Source organism: Agelaius phoeniceus, chromosome 14 (genome assembly GCF_051311805.1).
Source record: "Agelaius phoeniceus isolate bAgePho1 chromosome 14, bAgePho1.hap1, whole genome shotgun sequence".
In the NCBI taxonomy this organism is placed as follows: domain Eukaryota; kingdom Metazoa; phylum Chordata; class Aves; order Passeriformes; family Icteridae; genus Agelaius; species Agelaius phoeniceus.
The window spans coordinates 12,182,558-12,208,231 of NC_135278.1; the positions used below are offsets into that span (position 1 = coordinate 12,182,558).

The 25,674-nt window shown below is 41.3% G+C and overlaps 1 protein-coding gene and 1 long non-coding RNA gene across 6 annotated transcripts; one reads left to right on the plus strand and one right to left on the minus strand.

Moving 5' to 3' along the window:
- The first annotated feature begins 4,812 nt into the window (after nt 1-4,812).
- Nucleotides 4,813-23,865, plus strand: LOC143695214 (uncharacterized). Of its 4 annotated transcripts, none has more exons than XR_013184270.1 (5): nt 4,813-4,853; nt 4,928-5,035; nt 15,117-17,537; nt 18,851-18,994; nt 19,759-23,865. It is a non-coding gene; the product is annotated as an uncharacterized LOC143695214 (long non-coding RNA). The 4 variants fall into 4 exon arrangements; XR_013184271.1 differs by lacking the exon at nt 4,813-4,853 and having other exon boundaries at nt 4,870-5,035; nt 15,117-15,232; nt 16,829-17,537; XR_013184272.1 differs by lacking the exon at nt 4,813-4,853 and having other exon boundaries at nt 4,870-5,035; nt 15,117-17,912.
- On the minus strand, nt 9,950-17,618 carry ESX1 (ESX homeobox 1). Of its 2 annotated transcripts, none has more exons than XM_054641719.2 (5): nt 17,485-17,618; nt 17,165-17,378; nt 17,041-17,086; nt 12,264-12,550; nt 9,950-11,355 (listed from the first exon to the last, which is right to left on the minus strand). In XM_054641719.2, exons 1-5 carry the CDS (start codon nt 17,582-17,584, stop codon nt 11,130-11,132), a joined length of 873 nt encoding a protein of 290 aa, XP_054497694.2. In that variant the 5' UTR covers nt 17,585-17,618; the 3' UTR covers nt 9,950-11,129. The 2 variants fall into 2 exon arrangements, with proteins under 2 accessions (XP_054497694.2, XP_077042119.1); XM_077186004.1 differs by having other exon boundaries at nt 17,458-17,586.
- Nucleotides 23,866-25,674: the final 1,809 nt, after the last annotated feature.

The following is a 25,674-nucleotide window of genomic DNA, read 5'->3' on the forward strand; positions in this document are numbered from 1 at the left end:
GGTTTATTTGCTCTTTGCTGCTGGTAACCATGGTATGGCATGCATGGTTCTTAAAGAAGAATATGTGCTGTTGTCTTAGCTTGACGCCTTATTGCAAAGGCTGTGGAAGTTGACAACAGGATTTTTCCTACCCACAGCAAGGTCTGGACTTGGTGATGTTGAAATGGAAATAAAAGGCCTGTCCTCTGTCCTCCTTCATCTCTATAGAATCCCTCACTAACTCTCTCTAAGCCATCTGCTTGAAATGGCAGAGACAAATTCAAGTTATCTCCCCCACCACTGGCACTGCTGCCCTCTCAAAGATAATTCCACAGGCCAAATGTCTTGGATTGACCCAGAAGTATTTTCCAGAGTCCACCTTTAATTCTCTTTTTCCTTCCATTGCTGCTTCTGTTGTCACAGGATTTCTTCCTTTAAAGAAGTGGTGTCCTCTCTGCCTGTTCCCTGGTAAACTCAGCAACACAAGAAAGTGAGACACACAAAAGATGCCTTTTGAAACAGAAACAAATTGCTTAAGAAAGAATTCTTGCAGACTGGAGGCTTCTCTATCAATGCCTCTTGTGCAATGCTCTCTCCCTGGTTTTTGGAGGCACATTTACAGGCTGGATTCAAGGAGTGAGGAGCTGGCCTTGCTGATTCAGTGCACCAGTGTAATTGTCCTTGAGACATTGCTTGGCTGCCATAGGCTCAGAATTGCCTTTGTGCACCCTTTCAGGGTTTCTGAACAAATCTGAGCTTAACTGAGAATATCATCCCCTACCCTGGTAAAGTATCTGGGAACTTCACAAAGGAAAAGGTATGGTCAGTATTTTAAAATATATATGAATTTTCTGCTATAATTAGGTGGAATATGGATATAGCATTAGAAGTTCAATTAAAAGCATGTCAATAAAAGGCAGTTGTGTGCTACATAAAAGATTCTTTTGTTGAAAACTGGCCTGAGTTACGACTGTTTTATACACATTAATTTGCTTTGTACATACAGAATGGAGCTGATTGAACAGCATGATTGTCTGATGAGAGCTGAAAAGCAGCACTTGCTGTAGGTAATTTAAATTGAGCCCTATTATCATTTACGGATTTATTCTGCTTAGAATCAATAAGATGAAAAAGGGTCTGAAAGCTTTACACTAATGCTAATCACTTCTGGGTCAGTAACTCCTTGTGTTTAAGTTATGCATTTCTTCCCTGTATTCACAGAGCTACTTGGAAAGTGAAATATTTTAAATATCTTCCACTGAAGAGAATCTTCCCACTTCTACTTCACAGAGCATTCAGCATTGATAAATATTTTGTTGTACTGAAAAAGTTCCCTGAGAGGGAAGTGACACCAGCCAAAGGATCAAAAGAGATGCTCTGGAAAAAAGCTCAGCACAGAATGCCCTGAAAAATTTGTTATAAAGCAGCATTCTTGGTGGCTGGAGATTCAACTTGACCCTAGGATGCAGAGCAAAGCTGGGTTTGGGTAGCTGCAGTCATTTCACGTTCTGTTACAGGAACAATTTTATTCCTGGATAATTTATATTTTAATTTTAGAGAGGTATCACCAGGCCCAAGGCAAAAGAGAAAAGCCAAGAGAGGTGAGAACCATGAGTCTCTCCCATGGGCAAACAGTCCTCCCAAAACTGCCATGGTGTGGGTCATTTTAGTTCATGGGTGTAGTCTTTCAAGGGTAAGCTGCTCTAGTTTGGAATCAAGAGCTCTCTTTCTCTAGCTCTGGAAGCAGGGGTCTTCTTTCTCTGTTAAGAGTTTCCCCCTAGATTACAGCTTTTCAGCATGCACCCACTCCAATGTGAGCAGCTTTACTCATGGGCTGAGAGTGGGTCTCTGCATCCCCCCATGGACTTCATGGATCACAGGGACAGTTTGTTGTGTTATATCCTCACCACAGCTTGCAGAACAATCTCAGCTCCAACGTTTGGAGCACCTCCTCCCCTCCTTCCTTTCACCAACCTTAGTGTTGCCATTTTGTTCTCCTCATGTGTCCTCACCTTTTCCTTTTCTCTGACTCAGGAGAAAATTGTTGTCTATAGGTTCTTTTGTTCTCAAGTTCTATCAATTGGAAAGTTCTTATAGGGTTTTGCAGCACTGAAAGGTTGATTTTGTTTGTGCTCCGTACCGGGGAACTGCTCACCATGCTGTGGAATGGCCCTGGTCCCTCCCCACCCCTCAAAAGAGCTGGGTGTGATTTTTTCCTCTCTTAAATTTGTCCTCACAGAGGTGTGACCAACTTCTCTAGTTGGGCCAGCAGCATGTCCATCTTCAGAGCCATCAGGGATTGGCTCTGCAGGACATGGCAAAAGCTTTGAGCAGCTTCTCTCAGAGGCTGCCTCTGTTAAACCAACACAACAACTTGTTTTCTAGGGTATGTAACTTGTTTTCTACTGCCCTGTTAACGATAGGACAAACCTTTCCCAGAGTTGTTCTTGATGACCAAAAGTGACAGAAAGGAACAGAAGTGATCAGAGGCCTATAAGGCCCTTATTCCATAAGATTTTTCTTATCCACTACAGGAGCTGATTGCCAAATCTTTGTTGTTTCATCAACCAAGTGGCTTTCCCTCCTTCTGCTCAGTTTCTCCAAATACCTGAGAGTACTACTTTATAGGCTTAACTTTTTTTTTAAAGTGTTTTAAAAAACACATGGTAAACTTTCCTCATATTAAAATGGGCTGGAGCAGCTAATAGAATCTCTTGTAGTAAATAGCTATAAAAACATCAAAGGTTTTGGTAACTGTTAGCTATATATTTTGTAATGCCTATTGTATTTCCATTTTGTTAGTTCTATTTAAAGAGCAGTATTATCATGCCCCATTTCCTGTAAGATAGTTCTATTTGTCTGCTCGACAGGAGGTAGGAGATTTTAGGTCCAAAAGAAATTATCTCTCAGTAAATTACTCCTAACTCCATTACGGAATACTAAGTACTTTCCCCTTACTGTGTGAGCAGCTTGAAGAGATAACACTGCAATTTATTTATTTGTTTTGTCCCACATATATAGGTGACACACGAACTCATCTGAGCAGAGACAGTGATAACTGACAGGTACATTAGATCAGACACATACAGCAAAGTTTACTTTGATTATGTAGTAAGTGTCAAGATGTACAGTAGCTGATGTCAGTTTGATCTCCCTTATAGCATATAATGGCTTGTCTTTTTCATGGTTGAATGGACACTAATTTTTGTCTAATAAGTAAGCCATCAGTTGAGTGTTTTAGAGAGTAGACAGAGTTTTTATCCTTCTGAAAGGGAAACCATTCGTGAAATTATTTCAAAATTTGTTTGGATTGCTTGTTGTATTCATTTCTCTCCTTCCAAAGTTGCCTGTTTACTCAAAGGTACTAAAGGTACAATATTTTCTAAAGACCTGCTGTGAATCCGTTGCATTGTGTATGAGACCTTTCCATATTGAAATAGTAGCAGAGAACAGAATATTTTCTGTCTGTTTTGCTGTATAGCTGCCAAACTGCAAAGTCTGTATGTAACACCTTCTAAATTTTAAAGGGAGACAAACAACAATATCCTGACATTACAATCCTCATCGTTCTCCCCTGTAGATAATGCAGGAATTATCTAAGACTGTAATTTTGTAGGTTTGTTTTATTGTTATCGTGCAGCCATGATTTCAATTGAGTTGTGTTTATGAAAATAACGTTTAAAAATGAGTTTTGCAAGGCATATTAACTGATTAATAATGGTCTTACACAAAAGAGCAGACCCTCAAAATAACACTGGCAAGCTCTGGAAGTGAAGGGTAATATTCTGGGGTGTTTAACATGGCTTAGCTTCCTGGCACAAGGCCAATTCTGGGGGAAAAAGCTATTTAAAGCAAAAAGTAATTTCTAAATTTTGGGGAAAATACCACTTAAACCCCCAACTTTCTGGCTACTAAAAGTATGGCAGAAATTTTTAACATCTCTAAACCCTGTGCTGTTCACAGTATACATCAGTGGGACCAGAAAATCTCAGTTCAGCCTGGTTAGATCTTCTCATTGAGCTGGTTTAGCTCTAATTCAGGTGATGTATGGCTCTCATTCCACAGGCTGCTGAGGCCTTTGTTGCCCTGTATGCATGGAGCTAGGTGTTTCCGTGTTCATTTTTTTTGCTTTTCAGTCTAGAAGTAGATCTTTCTTTTAAGTCATTCCTAATGTAGAGGAAGATTCTGTAAGAAGCACTGGAGTGGATGCCAGGAAGATAGAACAGTGAACAGAGACCACCTAATCAAAAGCAGGGTGTGAATAACTGGTTTTTAAGTAGTAACAGTGGGGATTTTGAGGGTACTTTTTGATTTGCTACAATCATCAAAATTTCTTTCACCGTCAGGTATGTTTTCCCTAGATATGCATGTCTAAGAAACAGACTGGGGTTTTTGAATGGCCTTCCCTGCATTTTATTTCTCTTACCCAAGTGGTATCCCACAATCAAAATTGCTGAACACTTCAGTGTTAAGGCTGTGGATAATTTCAAATATTTGACACAAGCATAGCCATGCATTTTTGTCTTAACAGTTAGTTTTGAAAAGATTTGAAATGGCACCTTCATATTCTCTAAGAGTCAATAGTAATGGCCATGCCTGTGCTAGAAATAATAAATGAGGTTCTCTGCTGCCTTCTCTTAGACTCAGGATGAGAAATTGAAATGCAGATTGGGTTCTTTTTAAACTGACAATTTTGTGAATGCTCCAGTAATGCTTGGTGCTGCTTTTTTTTTGTCTTCAAGGCTGTGTCTTGGCAGTCCTTAGTACTTGCCATCCACCCTGCTTGGGGAAGGTTATTTGTTTTACAGCCAGGGCTGAGCTTAGAGCTCACCACAGTCCCAAAGCAGAAACCCTGCTGTTGAGCTGGGAAGCAAGTAAGAATCTCTCCCATTTGCTCCTGTGTTCTCCAAACATAGCCCCCTCACTGCTTTGCTTTCTCTTTGCTCAGCTCTGTACAAAGAAGCTGAATGTACACAGTGCCAAACATCACCTGCAAACTTTATTGCTGCTGTCAGCAACTTCTCTACTAGTTCAGTTTGAGAGAGCACAAACAGAGGTAAGACTGAGGTGTTCTGATAACTTACTGATGAGAGTGGCTCCAGGCTCTTCTCATACATTAACATTTTAGCCTGCTTCACTTCTTTTCCTATATTCACTTTGGGATATATAGAAAATAAGGCTATAATAATGCTGTCCTTTCTTGTCTTCTTTCACAAACATTAATCCCGTGATTTTTTATCAGTACAAAATAACCCTGGAGATAGGGCAGTCTGTGGATCAGCTTCTATGAAACTAGAAAACTGAAATTATTGTGTTTAATTGCGTGTGAAAGTCAACTTTTGTCAAAATCTCTAGCTGTGACTGGGTACTTACAAAATGCAATGTATTCTTTTCTTTAGCAGATCCCTTAAATACATTTCACTAGCAACCCTTTTGAACCAGATGAAACTGTAATTCAAGCTGTCTTGTTTGCTTCTGCTTTAGTTCACAATAATGTCACTATGCTGCTCAGACCAAAGGCTGAAGTTTTTATCTGTAACATCAGATATTTTGTCCTAGTTTTTCTGCAGGTCATTTCTGATAAGGTAGTTTTTATAAAATAAAGAAACCCACCAACAACCCAATCAAACCAAACCAGCAATCCTCCATTCAGTTATATTTTTAATGTAAAAGTTTTGTTACTCAACCAGTGTGACTTTGCAAGATCATCCCAATCTTCCAGTGGCTTCCCACCAGCCAGGACAGAGCAATTCTCCAGGTGAAGTATAGGAAACATTGCTGCAGCCAACAAAGGAAGTTAATAGAGAATATGATGTTCTTTCCAGGTTTTCCTCCCATTTTTTGGTAAACTCAGTAGTTAATTGGTAAGGACAGTTTGACCAGAGGTTGAGAAGAGAAGCAGCTGCTGTGAAGTCATGCCTGAGCTGCCTTGTGCTGTGGCTCCTCCACCTGCAGCAAGGACAGCCCTGTTCTCAGGCCTGGATGGGGCAGGAGGGATATCCAAAATCAGGGCAGGCTGTGACACAACCCACTAGCTCCATTTCTGAAGAATCCATGTGTAGAACTGCTGGACTATAAGGTCTATGGAAATGCCCTGTCCTTAGCTGCCTTTTGTGTCTTTTGGGCTGGCAGTGCAGCTGCAGTAAGTGAAGTACAGGTGTGTGTGTATTATCACAGGCACTCCCCACATGTGCACTCATACGGCTTCCTGGGAAGCCATAGGTCAGACTTTTGCTGTTAGGTAATTATATTGCTAGGGACACTGTGCACAATCTCTTCCTCCCTCCTTGCTTTTTCTCTTCTTTTGGCAGTGTAGGTTTTATCTGGTGATCCATGGTGTTTTATGACAATAATATCAAAAAGGGGAAAAAAAAGGTTCTACTTTGAGGAAAAACACCTGAAGTTTGGGGATGTTTCTCCCTTATGTCCCCTTTCCTTTGATTTCAGGCATCTTTCATCTTTCACAGGATGAACAAGCAGAGCAAAACTACTACCTGGCTGGAGGAGAGAAATCCTTATTTACCTGGTTTAGCTTAAATTCAGCAGATCTCTGTTTCCAAATGGCAGTGCATTGTACTTATTGCTCAAGCTAAGGAAAAAAGTAACATCCCACTCTATGGATGGCAAATTTGCAGCAAGGACCCCATTGAAAGCTGGTGGCTTACATCTCATATAACCTGAAATAAAGGAGTCACTCACACATTCATAATCAATACAATTACTTCTACTTTACATTAATTAAGTAATTTGTATGGCATTACTGTTTGGGGCATTTGTATCCCTATTCAGAGCACTTTTTCAGTATTTCAGTCCCACTGATGGTAAAGGCAGGTGCATGCCAGTTACCCACAAAACCAAGGCAAAGCTCTATGGGGAAAGTCTTTTATGTCCATCTAGATTTGAATTTGTAGTCCCTTTCCAATTACTGTGCTAATTGTTTAAGAGATTGCTAGACTAAAAAAGTTTTTAATCACTAATCTGTTTTTGAAAGGAACTTATGGGCTCAAAACCTGAACTACATACTTCTTAAATTAATTTTCTTCATGAATACTTCTTTCTCAATACAGATTTGTGAGTCAGAACACCCTACTGTGCTTGTTTCTTTGTCTTTTCTTCAAACACCTGGCCTATTATTCTCCTTTTTTTTTTTGCCCCAACAAAATCATTCACTCTTTGTAGGCAAGGTTCTGATGATATAATGTCACTGGAAATACGGAAATTTATCCAACATCCTATGGCACCAGAACTGAACTTGAACCAGAAAACAAACTGAAAAAAATTGACAATTTAGCCAAATGTGAGTCCTCCAATAGAAATATTTATCAATGTTTTCTGAAGAGATACTAATATGTTTGCAGGATCTTCCAGCAAATCACCTCAAAATGTGATGTGGAGGGGAAAGTCAAGAGGTTTAATTTGAAAAGTTTTTTCCTCAGTAGTTGTAGAAGATGGCTGGGGTAGGATTGTATTCAAATTTATCTGTGGCTTTGGAAATCCTCCCATATGTTTTTGCTTTCAGGAAAATCAGATAAACCCAATAAAACAACCAGGGCTTCAGGTCTGCTTGAGTTGAAATCTATGCCAGGAAACAATCTTGATGTCACCCAGAGAAGATTTAGGCTGCAACCTTTCTTTATTCAGAAGAGAGGCATAGGCACATATCCTGCAGTCTCAGTCCAGGTCGGTGCACGCTTTGCCTAAATTAGGACTAAATAATTTATTGCACAAGTCAAGATAAAATGTCAGGAAATAATTGCTATGTTTAGTGTGAGACACACTCTGTAAAATGGCTGACTTTTCAGGATATGGGAGGCTGCAGACCCCATTGCCCTGAGAAAGACTAGGAGAGCAAATGTCCCTGCTGGATTAATAGCAAATAGTTGACCCTGTGTGCAACTATGACACTAGGCGGAAGGTTTTTCAATTAATAGCTCTCAAAATTTTTTGAAATGTAATTTTAGTACTATATCCATAGAAACTGGTAATTAAGCCTCTTTATTTAAAATTTAAACAAATTGAATAAATAAGCCTTCTTCCCTTGGTGTGATATTTCATTTTAAGGTAGTAATAATTAACACATAAAACTTTCTGAGTTTTGGTTATGAGCACTCTGTGGTTCCTAAGCTGATTTCAAGTGTTTCCCTGCATATTTATTTTCATAATACCATTAGCTCTCACAGCTGGATTTCAAGTCACATGGAAGGATGGACGTTTCTTGGAAGGACTCGTTAAAGCAGAAAAAATGAAATCACCTTAAAGAAAAACTCTTCATTTCAATGTAAACCCAGATGAAACATCAGGAAGCTGTGTTCTCTAGCTGTACCCATTGGGAACTGCTGATGATTGCCGACAGTGGTTTCTGCCCAGATGGCACAGGGCTGACAGCTCTTCCTTAACCAGGAACAGAACAGGCAATGCACTTACCTTTGCTGTTCTGCCATCTGTCAAATTGGGCACAGTAGCTTGGAGCTGCAGAGCCACGCAGGAGTGTACACCAAAGGAGACAGTCCTGGCCCCAGTGTGGCACTGGGAAGAGTTCAGAGCTGGCAGGGAGTGGCACCCAGCAGGCTGTGCTCTCAGCAGCAGAGGAGGATGTCTTGGAGAAGCGTGCCCTCTTGTAAGGAGAATGAGGACAGAGCAGCACCCAGACTGGCAAGGCTTGGGAGCCAGCCCTGCTGTCCAAGCCTGCAGTTCCCATGCTGGTGCCGAAGTGGCTCAGTGTGCTGGGTGGAGGTAGCAGCTCCCAGCTCTGGCACATGAGTGAAGTTACTTGCCTCTGTGTGTTTAATTGCTGTCCATGAAATTATTTCTAACCATAACTATTGGAAAAGCTTTGTTGATAGATAAATGTTATCTCTGATGTAACTGCTGAAATTTAGCTTGTGATTTTGATTCCCCCATATCTGAGTGAGATAAGCCCCGTGGTCAGTGATGAAGATTTTGTTGATAACACAGGACCTAGTATTTCATGCAATGTATTACATCAGCCTTCAGCTCTTATTTTTCACATGCTGCTTCTGGTAACTTGTCCATTAATATAAGTTGGGCAAAAATACCCAGGTTTTATTATTATTGCAGAGTTCTTTTCTTAATGACTTATGGCAAAGGCAGGACAGTTTCTGATACTTTAAATGAAACAGTGAGTCTCCTTTTCTGCAGAACCTCTGCATTGCAAGAGAGAGACACTTGTGGCAAGGAACGATACCACAGAAGCTTGTACAGAACAGGAGTTGTGTAATGACAGTTTTCAAGGCTTTAACCTACTTAAAAGGTTTATTTGGAACAAACTCAACACTTGAGTGTTGTGCTGCCAGTTGGCAGCCTGGGCCATGAGAGTGGACTGGTGGAAGCAAATAGCTCTTGTGGGAGAAACACACTTAAACTTTGTGTGAGAGGTCCTGCTTGCTTCACTTCCGCAGTCTCCTGCTGCTTGACACACAGTACAGCCCTGCTGTAACTCCATCAGGGAGCTGGCTTTTCCCAACAGCTGAGATACCACCATCTCCTCCTGCCTGTGCTCCCAGTGAGGTCTATGAACCCAACAGAAATACTTCCCCTCTAGTGGAAAGTGATGAGTATTTGTCTTTGACCCAGCAAACTTCCTTCTCTGTCCTGGAGCTAAGTACAAGCTTGGTGCAGTCGCCAGAAGCAGCAGCGATGTAGCTGGAGCTCTGCACCTCAAACTCTAGCTGAAAACTCAACTGTGTAGTCTTAAGAGTAGGCCTAGAGCTGCCTTGAGAAAGAAGTTCTGAAATACACAAAATATTTTCAGTGTAAATGTGTTTGAGGACAGTTTTGAGAAAACAGGCAGCATCAGTGCAGGAGTTCCATGCTGTCCCATCAACCGCAGGAACAGATTTTGCTTGGACCTCTGCTTCTGGTGTGGAAAAGGTGATCTCCATGTGCAGCCAATTGTTGGCCTTTCTTTTGTTGCTGTGAAGCAAATATTAGCACTTGTATCACTCTCCCATTTGCACAGTGTGTTTGTTTAATGAGTCCTCACAACAGCCCTGTGAGGTAGGCGAGTGAGCTGCCAAAGGAGCATATGATGACCTGTCCTTGCTTTTCACTACAGCACCAGGAGGATGCTACATATCCTCACTTTACACTAAAGCATCAGACCTGTGGAAAGTTGTTCTCAGTCCCATGTCCTGGATGGGGAAGTTCAGCAAAGATTTTAAAATGACCTGTAATGGAGTCCAGGATTGTGATGGAGTGCAGACTCCTGCTCAGTAAGGCCTCTGTTTTCACTCATTTCAGCATTGGTCCAAGGAAGAATTGAACACATTGAGTACTCATTTACATTCTGAAACTACTCAAGGCATGAAATGTCTCAAAATATACAAGTAATCTGTTAACTTACTGGTCTGGTAAGGTGTGCCAGAAATCTTGCTAAAAGTATTCAGCAACCTCATATTTACAGCTATAAGTTACTGATTGACATATATATACATACACAGAGACCTACAGACAATTTACTGCACACTGCTAACCTACTTTCACAGAATACAGTTCATGTACAGAGGTTAAACTTTCTTAGTTAAGACATTGACACCCTGATAAAGCAAACTTTTTTAAAATTTGAAACAAGGTACTCTTTACACAAACCTAATTCTGAATCAAAAGCCCATACTGAAAATAGTCCCCATCTTGTTCCTGCTAAGTCTGTCTAGAATGCAATATTTCACTGGCATTTGCACTTCAACATGAAGCATGGTCTCCAAGTTAATAACTGTGTACTGATTCTCAAGTACTGCATATAAGAGTTCCTCCTGAGAAGTTAAGAATCGCTTAGAAAAGTGGTTATTCCTACAAAGAATTTTGAGCCTTTGGACTAGCTTCTGGTGAGTTCGGTGATTTCAAAGCTTCAGATACATGCTAGCCTGATTTACACAGATGAGATAGTTCCTGCTTCTGTTTCTGCAGTGCAAGAAATTATACAAACTAATTTACTAGCTGATTTCATGTTGTAATGAAGGAAAACAATATTTAGCAGGTTTATTTCCTTTCAGTCTGTTACTGAAGCTGCAGGAAATACAGCTCTGTGTGTGTGTGTGTTTTCTTTTTTTAAATGTGTCTCTCTAATGAGAGCTACTTATTGGAGAAGGCATTCACTTTCCCCTCCGTGGCTGTAGTCTGTGGGAGAGCTCCTAACAAAGTTCTTTGTTAGTGTTTGTAAGACTGGAGATGAGGTTTAATTGAGGGATTTGTGCTGAATGTTCTTTCGCTTTGAGTCTTAGTGCTGCAATGTTTGACGTTTTCCTTTCAACTGCTGCTGGATCAGTGAAGGCAGTGAGAACAGGGTCTGACGGGGGTCCAGGAGCTTTCATTAGTACTGAAGCTGTTGTCACGAGAGGATTTAAAGCATTGAGAAACCTGTATTTGAAAGAAGTCAATATTACCCAAATTAAGAATTGTTTTGGAGAACAAATACTGAATTGCATTTTCCCCCCAACAAAGTATTAGAGAAAAAAGTTCCAAAATTTCCAATTTTTTCCAAATGTACATTTTTAGCTTCATTTTGCAGTATAGTGTCTTGCCCTTAAAAAAACCCACAAAAAACCCAAAAAAAACCCAAGCAGAAAATCCCACCCTAAATAAAAAACCAAAGCACTTTTAAATAAAATAGGCAAGACATGTTTATACATGGCATGCAGATATCTAAACCAGCAACCATTTGCTGAACCCCTCATACTAAATCCTTTCTAAACAAACGTTGGATGCTGTAGATCAGCCTGTTCTGTGAAAGCAATAAACCATCTCATAAAAAGGCCAATTTATATAGCTGTTTATGCAGACAATTTGTTCAGATCAATTGATTTCATGTGAAAAGCATTTGTTTGTCTGTTAATGTAGTACTAAGATACAAGCTCTAATTTCAGCAAGGATGCTGTCTTTTATTTATATATATATATATATATATACTTACATATAATATATAATGTATTTATGTATTTTATATATAATATATTTATACTTGAGAGAGAGTGAGAGAGAAGGATGGAGCTGTGGCCACACAGGTCTCAGCAGTCTGTATGAAGGCTAGAGTTCAGTGAGACCAAAATTGCAGTAAGTATGCACAATTTGTCTTCAAAAAGCAATTACCTATTAAGATTTTATTAGCATGACCTAAACCCAAATCTAGCTGTTCCTAATCAAGTGATCCTACACAGGAACTAACCCATTTTAGTAAGTTTATTGAGAACGTGTGAGTAGCAAAATAATATAAAAGCAGCATTTTTAACAGTTTTGAGATTTAGGAAAAAAAGAAAATTATTCTATACCTTCCAAAATGTGGATTTAATATAGGATTTCTGAAGAGAGAAGTCCAGGTAAGACTGCTGAGGCCAAATGGCCCTAAGGCTGAAGGACTAAAAGCTGGGGACATGGACGGCACAGCCAGTGTTGAAAGAGGCATTGACCTCCATGTGTGATCTAGGAGGGGAGAATGGCTCAGTGGAACATCCAAAAACAGACCAAGAGGGTGCGTTAAGGAGATTCCTGGAACAGTCCCCAGAATTTCATTTTTTTCACGTTTCCTCCACTTTGCCCTTCTGTTTTGGAACCAGACCTTGAACAAGAAATTATAAAGGCATTAGCTGAACTTACTCTGCAGTTTGTCTTACCAGATACTACAGCACATATTGATATGGCAAAATAATTACTGTTTAAGCAAACCCCACTTCTTTAATAGAAAAGATCTTTTCATAAAGGCCTTAGTGGGTTTATTACAAAATAAATCACTTTTCAATACTGTAAATTTGACTACTCTTTGACTGAAGAGTCACGAAGGTTTTAAAGCCATTGTCATATGTTAAACTGAAATGCAAGAGCAATTATTAAAAATGATCATTCTTCCTTTCATAACCTATTTATTGAAAGTTAAATTTCAACAAAGCCATTCAAGAGGTGGCAATTATAATACAGTACAAAAGTTGTTTTGCAAAAGTTTTAAATAGCATCTACATTATTTAAAAAACCAGGTTTTTGAGGTTAAAAACCAGCTTGCTTTACCTCAGCCATGCCCTATGACCATTTCCAGCAGTGTAACTTACCTTCAGATGCTTGAATGTCATGAATTGTGTTTGGGAGAAAAGCCCTGCACACACTGGGGTGCTGATCCCCAAACAAGGCTGCAGCACACCCCAGCCTTGCTGTCCTGAGCCTGATGTTGTTTCTCTCTGTCAATTGACAGAGACACAATTGACTCTTTCAAAGCACTTGCTCTGCGTTCTCAGGATCCATCTGAAGAAATACTGTGCCAGTCCTTCCATTGCAGGCAGTATATTTACACTGGAAAGCTGCTGTTCTGGCAGAGGCATTTACACCCCTCAGGTTGAGTGTGTAACACAGAACTGTCTCGCTCACAGGCAGTTGGCAGAGGGAGGTGCACTCAACAGAAAATCAGAACATCAAAATTTTGAAGTTGATACTTGAAATTCTTGAGTGGCAAGACTCATTCTTTGGTTTTTCCTCCAGCAACCATCAGCTTTCAATAGTCAGATGTCTTACAAAGGGATATCTGAACCTAAGAAATACCAGGCAGCTATGCCTGCATGGCATGACTAGATACTCCATCAGTATTAGTCCAACATAGGGGTCTGGTAAGGAAAACTAAATTACTGGGATCAGATTAATTTAAATCCCTGTTAACCAGTAATCCCAAATATTTGTAAGTGGAGCTTACCTAAGATCTCACAGGAGAAGACTACCAACTCAAAGGCTTTAGTGTTTTCTATGAAAAATATCCAGTTGAAAAGGCAATAACTGTCTCACACTGAGATTTGCAGATTCAGCCTTTCCTAAAAAGGATAAAGGCTGCAAGGGTGTTCATGTCCTTACTAAATGGTAGCACTGTTCTTCAATCTGTTCTTCATAAAGAAGCCTAACACAAAATTAAATGTCTGCTTTTCTGCTTTCTCCATCCTAAAGCAAATCCATTTGATTGTTCAGACATGCACTTTGACTACAAAATTTTTTTTTTAATGTTACAGGTAATTTGGGCTTAACTCCAAAATTTAATTGTCTCTCAGATTTCGTATTTCTCAAACTGGGAGGAAATACCAGCATAGATATCTAATAATTATGGTTAGAAAAAAAGCTGACTTTCCACTCCTTATTGGTACAAACCCATCAGTTCAAGTGGTAAGAGGAGTAGACCAATACCTCATACCTTAGACTGACATGACAAACAGCTTTCAAAATTTACTGCACACATTATAGTCCTTAACATTCAGATTAGTCATCTTGAACCATTTGTTAAGCAGTTTTCCTTTACTTCCAATAAAAGCCTTGCCTTTATTCTATTTTCAGACACTGCTGAAGTGACAAACCATAACAGAAATTGCTATACCAGTCTTAAGATTTTTATGACTGTAATATCAATGGCAAAATACTCTAGAAAAAAGTATTACTTAATACACAAGAATGAGTTTTAAATCATTAAGTTTTGGATTGCATGCTAAATATTACCCGGATTATATTTGCAATTAGTAGCATCATGCATATCTGACAAGAGATTCATGTCTTTTACAAAGGAAAATGTGAGCAGGTAAAATTTGATTGCTTTCTTGCTGCAATTTTCTGTAAAAATGTATCCTATTTAATTGATGTAATACCTAATGATGCTAGAAAGATACATAGATGTGCATAACTGTATCATGTTTCTGCTGTAAATGAATAAGAGGATTGTAATGAGAAAATATGACAAGGATTTCTTGATCAATTATATCTATAAGCCAATGTTTTAAAACTGATGCAGTTTATGGCAATGAAATACCCATGAAACCTTTTACCCCTCATGTTAAACAAGATAAAAGATTCCTTTAACTTTTTCTTATTTTCTTCCCATCCTAACAATATGAATAATGAGAAACATGAGTAGCAACGACAGATGCAAATGCTATTGAAGAGCAATCCCAACGTGGCTCCAGGTTATGAAAAGGCTTTGCAGACTCTCTGACTGCATCTTTCCCAAAGTGAGGAGTCTTATTGGGAAGGAATTTGGGAAGGAATTCTCCCTTATTCTATAAAAGTAAATAAGGGGGGTGTTGGATGAGGGAGATCTCTTTGAAATGATGATGGAATGAGCATATATTCATGCAATTATTTTTCTTATTTGTTCATTTTCATGTAAGACTCAAAAGGAGGAGCAATGCAGTGGCTGGTACCCATTTCAGCTGATTTCTCCCTAGAGAAGCAAAGCTCCATTTGTAAAACACACTGAGGTGAAGAAATGTTCTGACTACATTGGGTAAGATTAATTTCTTGAGTTTACACTTGACTAAGTAAAGAGATGCCACTTTCCATGTCAGCCGATTTAGCCAGGTACCATGGGAGAGGGTTGCAAGTCTTCATTTCACACGGGATGCATTGCAGGGCAACTGTGAGCATGGTCAAGTATTTGGTAATTATGGTAGTTTAAGTACAGTACATCACTGTTATTCCTACCCATCCCCTTCCCTCCAGGCTGAGCCCAGTTTCCCACAGGACAGGAACTGGGGCTTGGCTCTGTGCACTGCAAGCTCACACTAAACAACTGTGCTGACTCCATGCTACATGCTCAGGACACTTGTGTTATGACCTAACAGACTCAGGAGGTAAAGACATACCAGGAACAACTCTTTGCTGCTCCTTCCATCCCCTGGGGATGCATCAACTCTTGTTAATTTTCTTGTTAATTCTTTTTTGGCTACATCAAACACAAATGTTTTTGTTTTGTTTTGTTTTATCTTTTTTTTTTCCTAGATGAGTTAAGAGGAGATGAGTTCCTCTTTGCCATATCCCATTGCACCATTCCTTCACAAGGTCTAAAGAGTATGTACCCCATAAAGGGAATTTGACAGTAACAGTTAAAGTAACAACTTTTCACCCATGTCTTTTTCTCTGTTAGATGCCACATGCAATTGTCAGAGACAGGGGCATGTCAGTGACTGGAGGTTTTAGTTATTGTTGGTGTTAGGAAGAGTGGAGGGTACATAATTTCCCCCAAGTCCACAAAAGGGAGCTGAAAAGCTCATCTAGGTATTCTTTGAGTCAATAATAAAGTATCATTCATACTTCTAATGCCTTTTTTGAAGATGGTGCATATTAAAAAGCTAAAAAAGTTACAGTTTTACAAACTGTAACTGTGGTGTGAACCATCGCAGATCCAGTGACTGGAGTAATGACAAAGTATACAAACAAGGATCTGGCATTAACAGTATCAAAGCTATGCAGCAGTAAGCAGGACTGTCACACTGAGCAGCTGCACCAATTCTCAGTCTTTCACAAGTAGGCACATACCCAGAGTTGTGCTGGAACAGTCAATATCTGATCTACAGCACAAGCCAAATTTAGTACAATTGTCATTTGCAGCTTATAAATACTTGAAAGCCTTCACACCTTTTGAAATATTTTTTTAGGCTATAATTTCTGTATAAAAAGGAGATTTCTAGTTTATCAAGAGATGAATATAAAGGAAAGCGTTTTTAAGAGATATTGTTAAGCAGGAGTGCATAGAGTCAGGAAAAGTTACTCAGAGTAGTTTGTAGTTTAAGCAAACTGCAGCCTACAAGGGATTAGTGTCTGTCTAAGCATGCTGAAGTTCTACAGGCATTGCTGCAATCACAGCCCAGCTGGGCAGAAAATTCTCCTGGACCTTACTGTCATTTATGAATGTCAAATTCATCTTTCATTTGTTTTAACCAGTCATTTAGAAGCGTTTTTAATTTTATTGAGCTAAGTTAGATCAAGAGAAGGGTGTTAACTCTGCAGCCTCAGTAAATAACTTTGAATGCCCCACAGAACCCCTCATTTTCTGTAAACAACTTAATTTATGCTTTTTTATTCCTGCCTTTCGACCCATGAGGGCGTCAGCACAAGCGGGAGAGAAGCACAACCGGGGAATGTCCCTGAGCCGCCGCTTCCCCGCCAGGGCTCGTCCTCCCTCCCTTCAGCACCACCGGCCGCGGACAGGACGCGCGCCCGGCGCCGCCGCTGTTCCGCTCTCGCCCGGCGGAACCAGAAGGAAAACGCGCTGTGTTCAACCCTCTCCTGCCCCTCGTCCCCTCCGGCACTCACCTGCACCCGGGCTTCCGTCAAGTCAAGGCGCAGGGCCAGCTCCTCTCTGCGGGAAGAGCACTCAGTTAGAGCCGGAGCTCGCCCGCCGCCCCGGCGCGGCCAGGCCCGCCCCTCCCGCCGCTACCTGGTGAACACGTCGGGGTAGTGGGACTTGCAGAAGGCGCGCTCCAGCTCCTCCAGCTGGAACGTGCTGAATGTGGTGCGGTACCGCCGCTGCTTCCTCTTCACCGGGCCCGGTGCCTCGGAGCCGGGCGGGCGCTCCTCGCGCTCCTCCGCCTGCGGCTCCTCCGCGGGGCTGCGCGCTCGGCCGGGCCGCGGCGTCTCCGCGCGTTCCGCGCCTGAGAGAGACAACCGCGGAGTTACCGGGGCGGGCGGGCGTGCAGCGACCCCGCCGCCCCTCGCCGGGCCACCTCTCACCGTGCCACCCTCCCCGCCGCCCCTCACCGTGCCGGCCCGCGGCGGGGCCCCGGCCCAGGATGCTGTCGATGAAGTAGGAGGTGAGGAGGTGCAGGGCCGGCGGGGCGGCGGGGGCCGCGCTCTGCATGGCTGCGGGCAGGGCCCCCGCGCCGCGCCGCGTTTTATGGGCGCGGGCAGCGCCCGGCTCCGCGCCCCGGCATTAGCATTTCATTAACGCGTGGCGTCAAGGCCGGGGGTGGGACGCGCCGTGCCCCGCTCGCCGCGCAGGAGCCGGGCCACCTCCCCCGGGCGGGCACTGAGACGTTCACTGCCCTGGGGCCGTACCTCCCGCTCCCTCCGCTCCCGCAGGCCGGCGGTAACTTTTGGAAGCCTCGTTCGGGGGCTCGGAGCGGCTGCAGGGAAGTTGTGCCGGTGCCCGCCGCGGTGCGGGAGAGCCGAGCCCGGCTCCTCGAGAGGTGAGGATGGGTCCGCAGTGAGGGCTGAGGGAGCCGGCTGAGACCCAGGAGTGAGGGAGAAGAGTCACAAGTGTTCACCTTTATTGCTCCTCGAGAGGTGAGGATGGGTCTGCAGTGAGGGCTGAGGGAGCCGGCTGAGACCCAGGAGTGAGGGAGTCACTAGTGTTCACCTTTATTGCTCCTCATGACCTTACACTTGTTGAATTCAGCTTTTTAAGGCTGACCTTGCAAAGTACCGTGTGCCAGCAGGTGAAGGGAAAGTGCACAAACCCATGCAAGACTGAGTCTTTTCTCCTGGAGATCTCTAATTCCACTCCTGCTGTAATGATGCTGTCGGTGCTGTTACAGCAATGGTTCCTCAACAGGAGGCCTGGAAACGATTTCCTGCACAGGGAGACTTCCAGCAGTTTAGTGATCTTACTGTAGTGTACTGATAGAGACAGTCATAAATGAGATGACAAAATGACAAAATGAGATCTTGATTTTGGGGGATGAGAATGAAATACTACTTTCTAGAGTCTTACAGAGAGTGCAGCATGAAAGGGTTAAGAATTTAACCTAACCCCAAACCTAAAACTAGAGGCTGAAAGCTGAAGCCAAAAAAATTTAGATTAGAAATAAGGCCAAGATTTAAAAATCTGTATGTTTATATCTAAGTTTTGAAAAAAGAGTGATGGAGTTCTGTGTTGTTTGTCTTCATATCAAGTCTGGATTAGTTTACATTCTAGCTGAAGACATAGAGGCTGTCAGTGCAGAAAAGCTTCCTAACTCTGTGACCTTTCAAAAATCTTTTGGTTACTCCTGGCATTACAGCCCACAGGCATTTTTTTTTCAGTTTTTTCCTTCTCTCCTTTCACCTCACTGGGGCTGTGTGACTGCTTTAGTGCTTCTATCTTTGTACTGACAGAACACCTTGCTGTCTCTCTGTTCTGCTGCAGGGCTCATCTTTGACTCAGACCTTGACTTCACTCCTTTCACTACCATTTGGTTTGGCCTGGAGCAATACCTTTGTGAAACTATTCCTGTGGCATTCTCTATGAGAACGTTTGGGACAGCACTTTGTGATGCTAACTCTTGAAAAAGTAAGGTGCTTGTGTGAAAGATTACTCTGGTAACATTTACAGAAGGTGGGTTTTTTTTTTAACATGGTGTTTTCTTGACATTTCCTAGTTTATTGCCCTATTCATATCCTGATCCTAAGTTCTAAAGCTCAGGCTGCCACATTCAACCTTAATTGTGTTCAAAGGCCTAGGGACTCATTTGTGTTGGGAAAAACAATGATTCTATGCATCCTATGGACCAAATGCTGTGAACTCCAGGAAACGAGATTTGAGCGATCTAATTTCCTCTGACTAAAGAAACTGTCAGAACTTCATAAGGAATGTCCTGGATGTGAAACAGCCAGTGATAAGTTTGTTTTATACTTACAAATGTGTTACAGTTGCACATGTGTCTACAGTCAAAGAGAAGCCCCTGCATCTTGGAAAGCATGCCCAGGAATTCCAATGGGATCTCCCAGGAGCCAGGAGTGACTAACTTTTGTTACTTCTGTCTTCCATACAAACCAAATCCATGAACAACATTGAGTGTGTCCAAGGAGTTGGTTTGATAGCTCAGCATGGATCTTTATTGGCTTGTAGAAGGAAAATAACTGCCAACTTGAGAATTAAGTGCAAGACTTGCATAAAGCAGAAGTGATTCTGATGAGAGCTCTGCATTGACTGTGGTTGATGTCCAAGGAAGCAGATGAAAAGTGCTGAAAACCTTTAATGCCAGTATACCTCTTTGGATTGTTCATATTCTTATTAACACAACTGTTTTCTCATTCTGTTTCTGTTTTACACAGAGGCCTGAAGATCTGCATAAACTTGAAGATCAGCACCTCTCTTTCATTTTATGGGATTAGATCTAGGTTGTGTGTGGCAATCCTGTAAATACTGGGGAAATGCAAGACTGAATGTTGTGGTACAGCCTTAGTTGGTTTCTCTCAAGCCAATTGATACTTATTATACCAGCTGCACCAGAGTGCAGTAACTCTTTTGTAATGGAATCACAGTAAGCTGGTTTCCCATTTCAGTTAATAACTTGTGAAAATAATGTAAGTGCTTTTTGCTGATTAGGCATACGTGACTGCTTGGAAAAGGATGTGTGTGCAGTACATGGCAATTCAGCTTCCCTTTCTGTGCTGCATATTCAAAAGCACCAATAAAATATTAGTTGAAAGAAGAATAAGATAAGAATTGGAATGTTGCTGACTATGGAGAAGGCATTGTGTTGAGATGGCAGACACTGCTGTCACTGTGCTCATTCTGACCAACCTGCCTGGAGCAGATGTCCCTCTCTTGTGTCTCCATCCAAATCTCTTGGAAATCTCACTTGCAGATCTCTTCCTTCACTCTCTGCAGACCTTTGATTTTATGCAGACAAATAAATGGAGAGCCTCAGTCTTCCCTTTATATAGTTGATTTTTGAAGGAGAGAGATAGATGAGAGATAGACAGATAGATAGATAGATAGATAACAGATAGATAGGTGATAGATAGATAGATAGATAACAGATAGACAGATAGGTGATAGATAGATAGATAGATAGATAGATAGATAGATAGATAGATAGATAGATAGATATAGATAGTTCTTGAAAGGCTGGCATGTAAGAGGTTCCTGTTGAAGTGACATCAAAGTGTTGCAAGATACCTGGAATGACCCAAACATACTGCACTGAGTGTTCTCCCAGCAACTGCTGTAGTGCACTATTTCTCAAACCCTTCAGGTAAAAAGTGAAGAGCTCCTTGGTGCACAGGTACCTCTAGCAGTTATGATAAATTAATATTTACTGGATCTGCTAAAGCCATCCCTTTGGAGTCACAATTAAATGAGGCTCTCCTCTCTTCTAAAAGGTAAAAAAAAAAGTATGTTTTAACATCTCAAAGTTTCTAGACTCCACATTTATGGAGCAAAAAACAGGTAGCACCTAGGGTCCCAGAAGACCAAGAATAAGTAAAAAGGATGAAGTATTAATTTGTTTTTTCTTAGAAAGTGATAGATAATAGGCTAAAACCCCATTTTTTATCTCTGTTTAAGGGTTCATATTTTACTGTTTCTGAGGGGTGTCAGTCCTCTATCATGTTTGCATATTCCTAGAGTGAAAATTACTTTTTTTTCAAATTGCTTTTTTTAGGGGTTGACTATGAATGTTGCACTAGACTTGGAGGACCACATTCCTTCTTCCTTTTCTGGCCCTTGACAACAAATCACCACTTCTCTATGCATCATTTATTCATGTATCAAATTGGAATGGTCTCTTTGCTACTAAATTATCTCTGGGAAAGCTGGGTCTGTTTAGAATAATGTTTAGAATAATGTTTAGAATAAACACAGCTGATGTTTACCCATTTACAATTGTAAAATGTGCTGTACAAAACCACTCAACTTGTAGCCTGACTCGGGTCACACTTTGTGACTACATCGAGCAGTTTACCTTTTCTTTGGCAGAGCTTCAGGAAGGTGAGCTCTGCGCTCCCTCTTGTGGCACATGTAGAAATGGGAAGAAAGTTTGGGGAAAAACTGCCTGTGACAGCGAGGGAAGTGGAATGTGTTCGTTTTACTTAGCATCTTGTGACAGAATAAAGTCAGATTTCTGATGTGACCCGAAGTGGTGTGAAAGTAAAAGGTTTTCTTAGGTCAAAAGACAGACCTGAAGCAAATAACTTTCTAAAGCAAGGCTAAATGCTGGATTTTATCATAGCTTTCCAATAGTGAGGGAATTCAGAATTGTGAAATACAGTTAGGTATATGCTCTGTTGATTGATTTTTACATATACACATGAAAGAACAGCTTAGGAATATTTACCTCACATTAGTTAAGTTTTATGTCACTTCCTGCAGGCCTTTGTGCCATTTGGTGTATCTTCCCCTTTCTACTACTTTGGTGTATTTGGTGTATTTTCCCCTTTCCCTTACTTTTTCTTCAGGTTTGTGATCCAATAGCAGAAAATGCATTCATTTTGTGATCCATTAGCCTGCTTGGCCCTAGATTTTATGCAACATTTACATTAGGTGTGCAAAGATACTGATCTCATAGGTGGAAATTATGTGCACTCTAGAGATGAGAAGAGGAATAGCAACAGAGATTACTACACCCCAGATTACTGCAGTTTGCTCTGACTCTGTAAAGATGCTGTGTTTTCTTGGACTCCATAATGCCACTTGTGACAATGTGTTTTTCTGGAAATATTTCTGGAAATATTCTTCCTCAGGGAAGAATTTTTTTAAACTTTGTAGTGAAGCATTATGCAAAGTCATCTGCAGGGTGAGGAGCCTGGTTTGAAGGGGACTTCACTATTTAGCTTTATGTCTTTGCCATGGGCTGCAGTGTTACTGCACACACACATGTGGGAGTGCCCAGAGCTCCAGCACCCCCAGGTACCCTGCAGCTGTGAACGGGTGCAAAGTCTGGTCTTCAAGTTACTGAGAGACAAGTGAGGAATATCAGAGAGGTAAGTGGTTATGTAGTTGTTAAAGATGTTAGTGGTCTTACACAGTTACAGGAAAAGAGAAACAGGTCTGGCTCAATGATACAGAACCAACACCACAGAATGACCGTGGGTTTGGCCCAATAATAGTTTCAAGGAACAATGGTATCACTGCTAAACAGGCTAATAATATTCTGCAGGTTATATAATGACTTCCCTTCTCTGTTAACCATAACTGTATCCATTAAATGTCTTCAGCCTCCAATATCATCCAGTATCACCAATAGTCTTGTGGACAGTATGAGCCATTGCTGTTGGTTAGATATAGTGGGATTTTGAGAAGGTGGGGTGGAGTTAATTTTCTCTACAGTAGCTGGTGTGGGGCTGTGGTTTGGATTTGTGCTGGATGCAGTGCTGATAACTCAGAGGTGTTTTTGTTACTGCTGAGCAGGGTTTACCCTGAGCTGAGCCTTCTCTGCCCCTCAGCCCACCCCAGCAGCGAGAGGCTGGGGCTGCACAAGGAGCTGGGAGGGGACACAGCCAGGACAGCTGATCCCAACTGACCCCAGGGATGTCCCAGACCATGGGGCCTCATCCTCAGCATGGAAATCTGGGAGAGAAGGAGGAAGGGGGGCATTTGGAGTGATGGTGTTTGCCTTCCCCAGTCACTGTACATGTAATGCAGCCCTGCTGTCCTGGGGATGCTGAGAATCTGCATGCCTTGGCAAAGTGGGAAATGAGATCCTTGTTTTGATTTGCTTGTGTGTACAACTTTTGCTTTCCTATGAAACTGTCTTTTTCTCAACAGGGTATTCTATTCTCACATTTACTTTCTCTTTTACACATTCCACTGGGTGGCTGTGTGGTGCTTAGTTGCTGTCTGGTGTTAAACTGCAATAATGGTGAAAAATTTTAACATTAATGAAAGATTCTGTTTTTGGCGTGACTCACTCAACAGTTCTGAGCAAAATTGCTTTCCATTTCTCTTTGCTGTGATTTAAAGAATCTGAGTTTGCCTCAGAATTCTTATGTATATTTGTACAGATATTTGTAGTTTTACTGCTGGGTTGAGGAAAAACCATGCAAAGAAATCAATATTTACCTTATCTGGATTAGAAGCCCTAAAGTACTCTAAGCAATGCAAGTATTGAGTGAGCCACTGAGACTTAATTTCAGGGAGTACAAGCTGTTGTAAATGGGGAACACCTGAAGTATCTTGATTTTAAAAGTCACTTAGGAGCATCATCCAGAGCACGTTAAAATGTGTAGGTGTCTCATACTTTTCCAAGGTGCAGCTGTCATGAACCTGGGGATTTGCAGAGATACAGAAATAAATATTTCAGTGGTATGGAGTTTTGTTTAACGATGGGACACATTTCAAAACATACATGAGATCTTCTGGGGTATTCATTGCCCCCTTAAGCCCTTTCATTGTATGAACAGTAGAAGATGGACACTTATGTAAAGAAGTGGATGAAAGCTCTCACAGGGAATTGGACAACAAAACACAATAAAAGATGTTCTACTTAATTAAAAAAAAGTAAGTGAGCCAGACTGAATTTAAATAGTTTCTATGAAAAATCTATCTCTTGGGTGTTCGAGGTGTGAGCTGCTGTTTGCCATTGTGGTGCAGTTGTTCCAGCTCCTATCAGATTTGGAATGTGCTAACTACAATTTGAAGTCTAAGGGACAAATCAGTTTCTTTCTTTTCATCCCTAAATGCCTCACTGATGCTATCCCCAGGCATTTACACCTCAGGGGGAAGGAGCCAAATGATTAAAAGAGTGGCCTGTAGAACCCTTAGGTTAAAATAAATGACTGGTGTCATGAGCTCCTGTTTCAACACTTTCTGTCTTTGAGCTGTTCAGGAAACACCTTTGTCCAGTGCTCCCAGTACCTGCAAGTAATATATCTTTTTTTTCCTCTTTAAAATGAAAACCTGAGCTTCTGATGGGATCATGTGAGTCTAGTAATTGGGTCTTTAAAACAGACCCATGAAATAGTGCAGCACTTGTGGTGAGTTATGGGAGTGCTGACAGTGCTTTAAACAAGGGCTCTGTTATAATTCTTGCTGCCCATTTCCTGGTGAACACGGACATGTGCTGCTCTCCTTCCTAGGATGGAGGTGAGGGTGTTACAATTATTGAGAAATGAAGCAGAGATTTATTTTTACATTAACCTTCTACATAAATATCTTTTATACTGTTCGGCTGATTCACAGTCCTCATTAATGGATTAAACTTGCTAGTTTGTCTCTTTATCATGTTGATAGACCTGTTAAATGAAACCCTGAGAAATCAGACAGTTCAGTCCTGTGGCCAATGGCAGCCTTTCACAGCAAAGATTTCTGGCTGGGTTGTACGTGCCAAATGTTCAGGCAGCTCGTGCTTATCAGCATCCATTATACTTTTTGTTGACTTGGACCATTAATAACCTGTCAGATTAGGTAATTAGGCTGTCTCGAGTAGCCAGGGAAAATTGTTTTTCCTAACTGATGGTATGGGCTGTGCAGTTGTGCAGATAAGCACTTGGTCAAACAGCAGTTCAGGCAATTTTTAACTGGCCTTGCTGATGAATGCAAAAGTAGTGCTGAGACATGAGGGCCAGATAACAACAGAGGGACAGGCACAAAATAAAATTACCTGCCCCTTTCGAAATTCTCTCCAAATAAGACACTGCTTATTGTTCTGGTTCTGAAAATCTGAATGCAGGAGTAACTATGTTAATTTCAATGCTGTGATGGTTTAGCAAGCATTGTTCCCTTATTCTGAATTAAAACTCATCCCAGACTTGGTGGAATTAGAGAGATTCTCTCAAGAAGGTGTCATTTTACCCCTGTAGTAAAGCTGGCTGCTGGTAGTACCCATTACTGTTCTGAGATTCTCTTTCTTCAGTGACCTTATTTCTTTGGCACTGCTGGAGTCTGTTGTGCCCAGGAAATGCTTCAGCAGTTAGTAGGTGCAGGAAAGGTCTGTGTATTCTGTTGAAGCTGTGGTCCCAGCTCTTGGGTGAAGGACATTTACCTATTTCTAGAAGCAACCTTCATTGTGAAAAGGCTGATGGTTTTGGCAACATCCATCAAATAAGTTTAGTTATGTGAAAACTTTCTGCTGGAATACACAAGAAAATTAATTTTTCTGAAAAGCCATTTGGGTTTTCCATGATCAAGGGCTTATGTTCTTGAAGCTTGCAATATTTGGGCCAACTTATAAGATGGGTGCAAGAGTCATAGAGGCAACTTTATTCTGTAAGATGAATGAATACATGCACGGAAAGCTGTTTTAAAAG

Excerpts from the sequence above, each read along its gene's own strand:
- ESX1 (XM_077186004.1), bottom strand. The coding sequence starts at position 17,584 with ATGCAGAGCGCGGCCCCCGCCGCCCCGCCGGCCCTGCACCTCCTCACC. Across the intron at positions 12,551-17,040 it reads TGACGGAAGCCCGGGTGCAG|GTCTGGTTCCAAAACAGAAG; the intron begins GTGAGTGCCGGA and ends TTCTTGTTCAAG. Across the intron at positions 11,356-12,263 it reads TTAAATCCACATTTTGGAAG|GTTTCTCAATGCTTTAAATC; the intron begins GTATAGAATAAT and ends TTTCAAATACAG.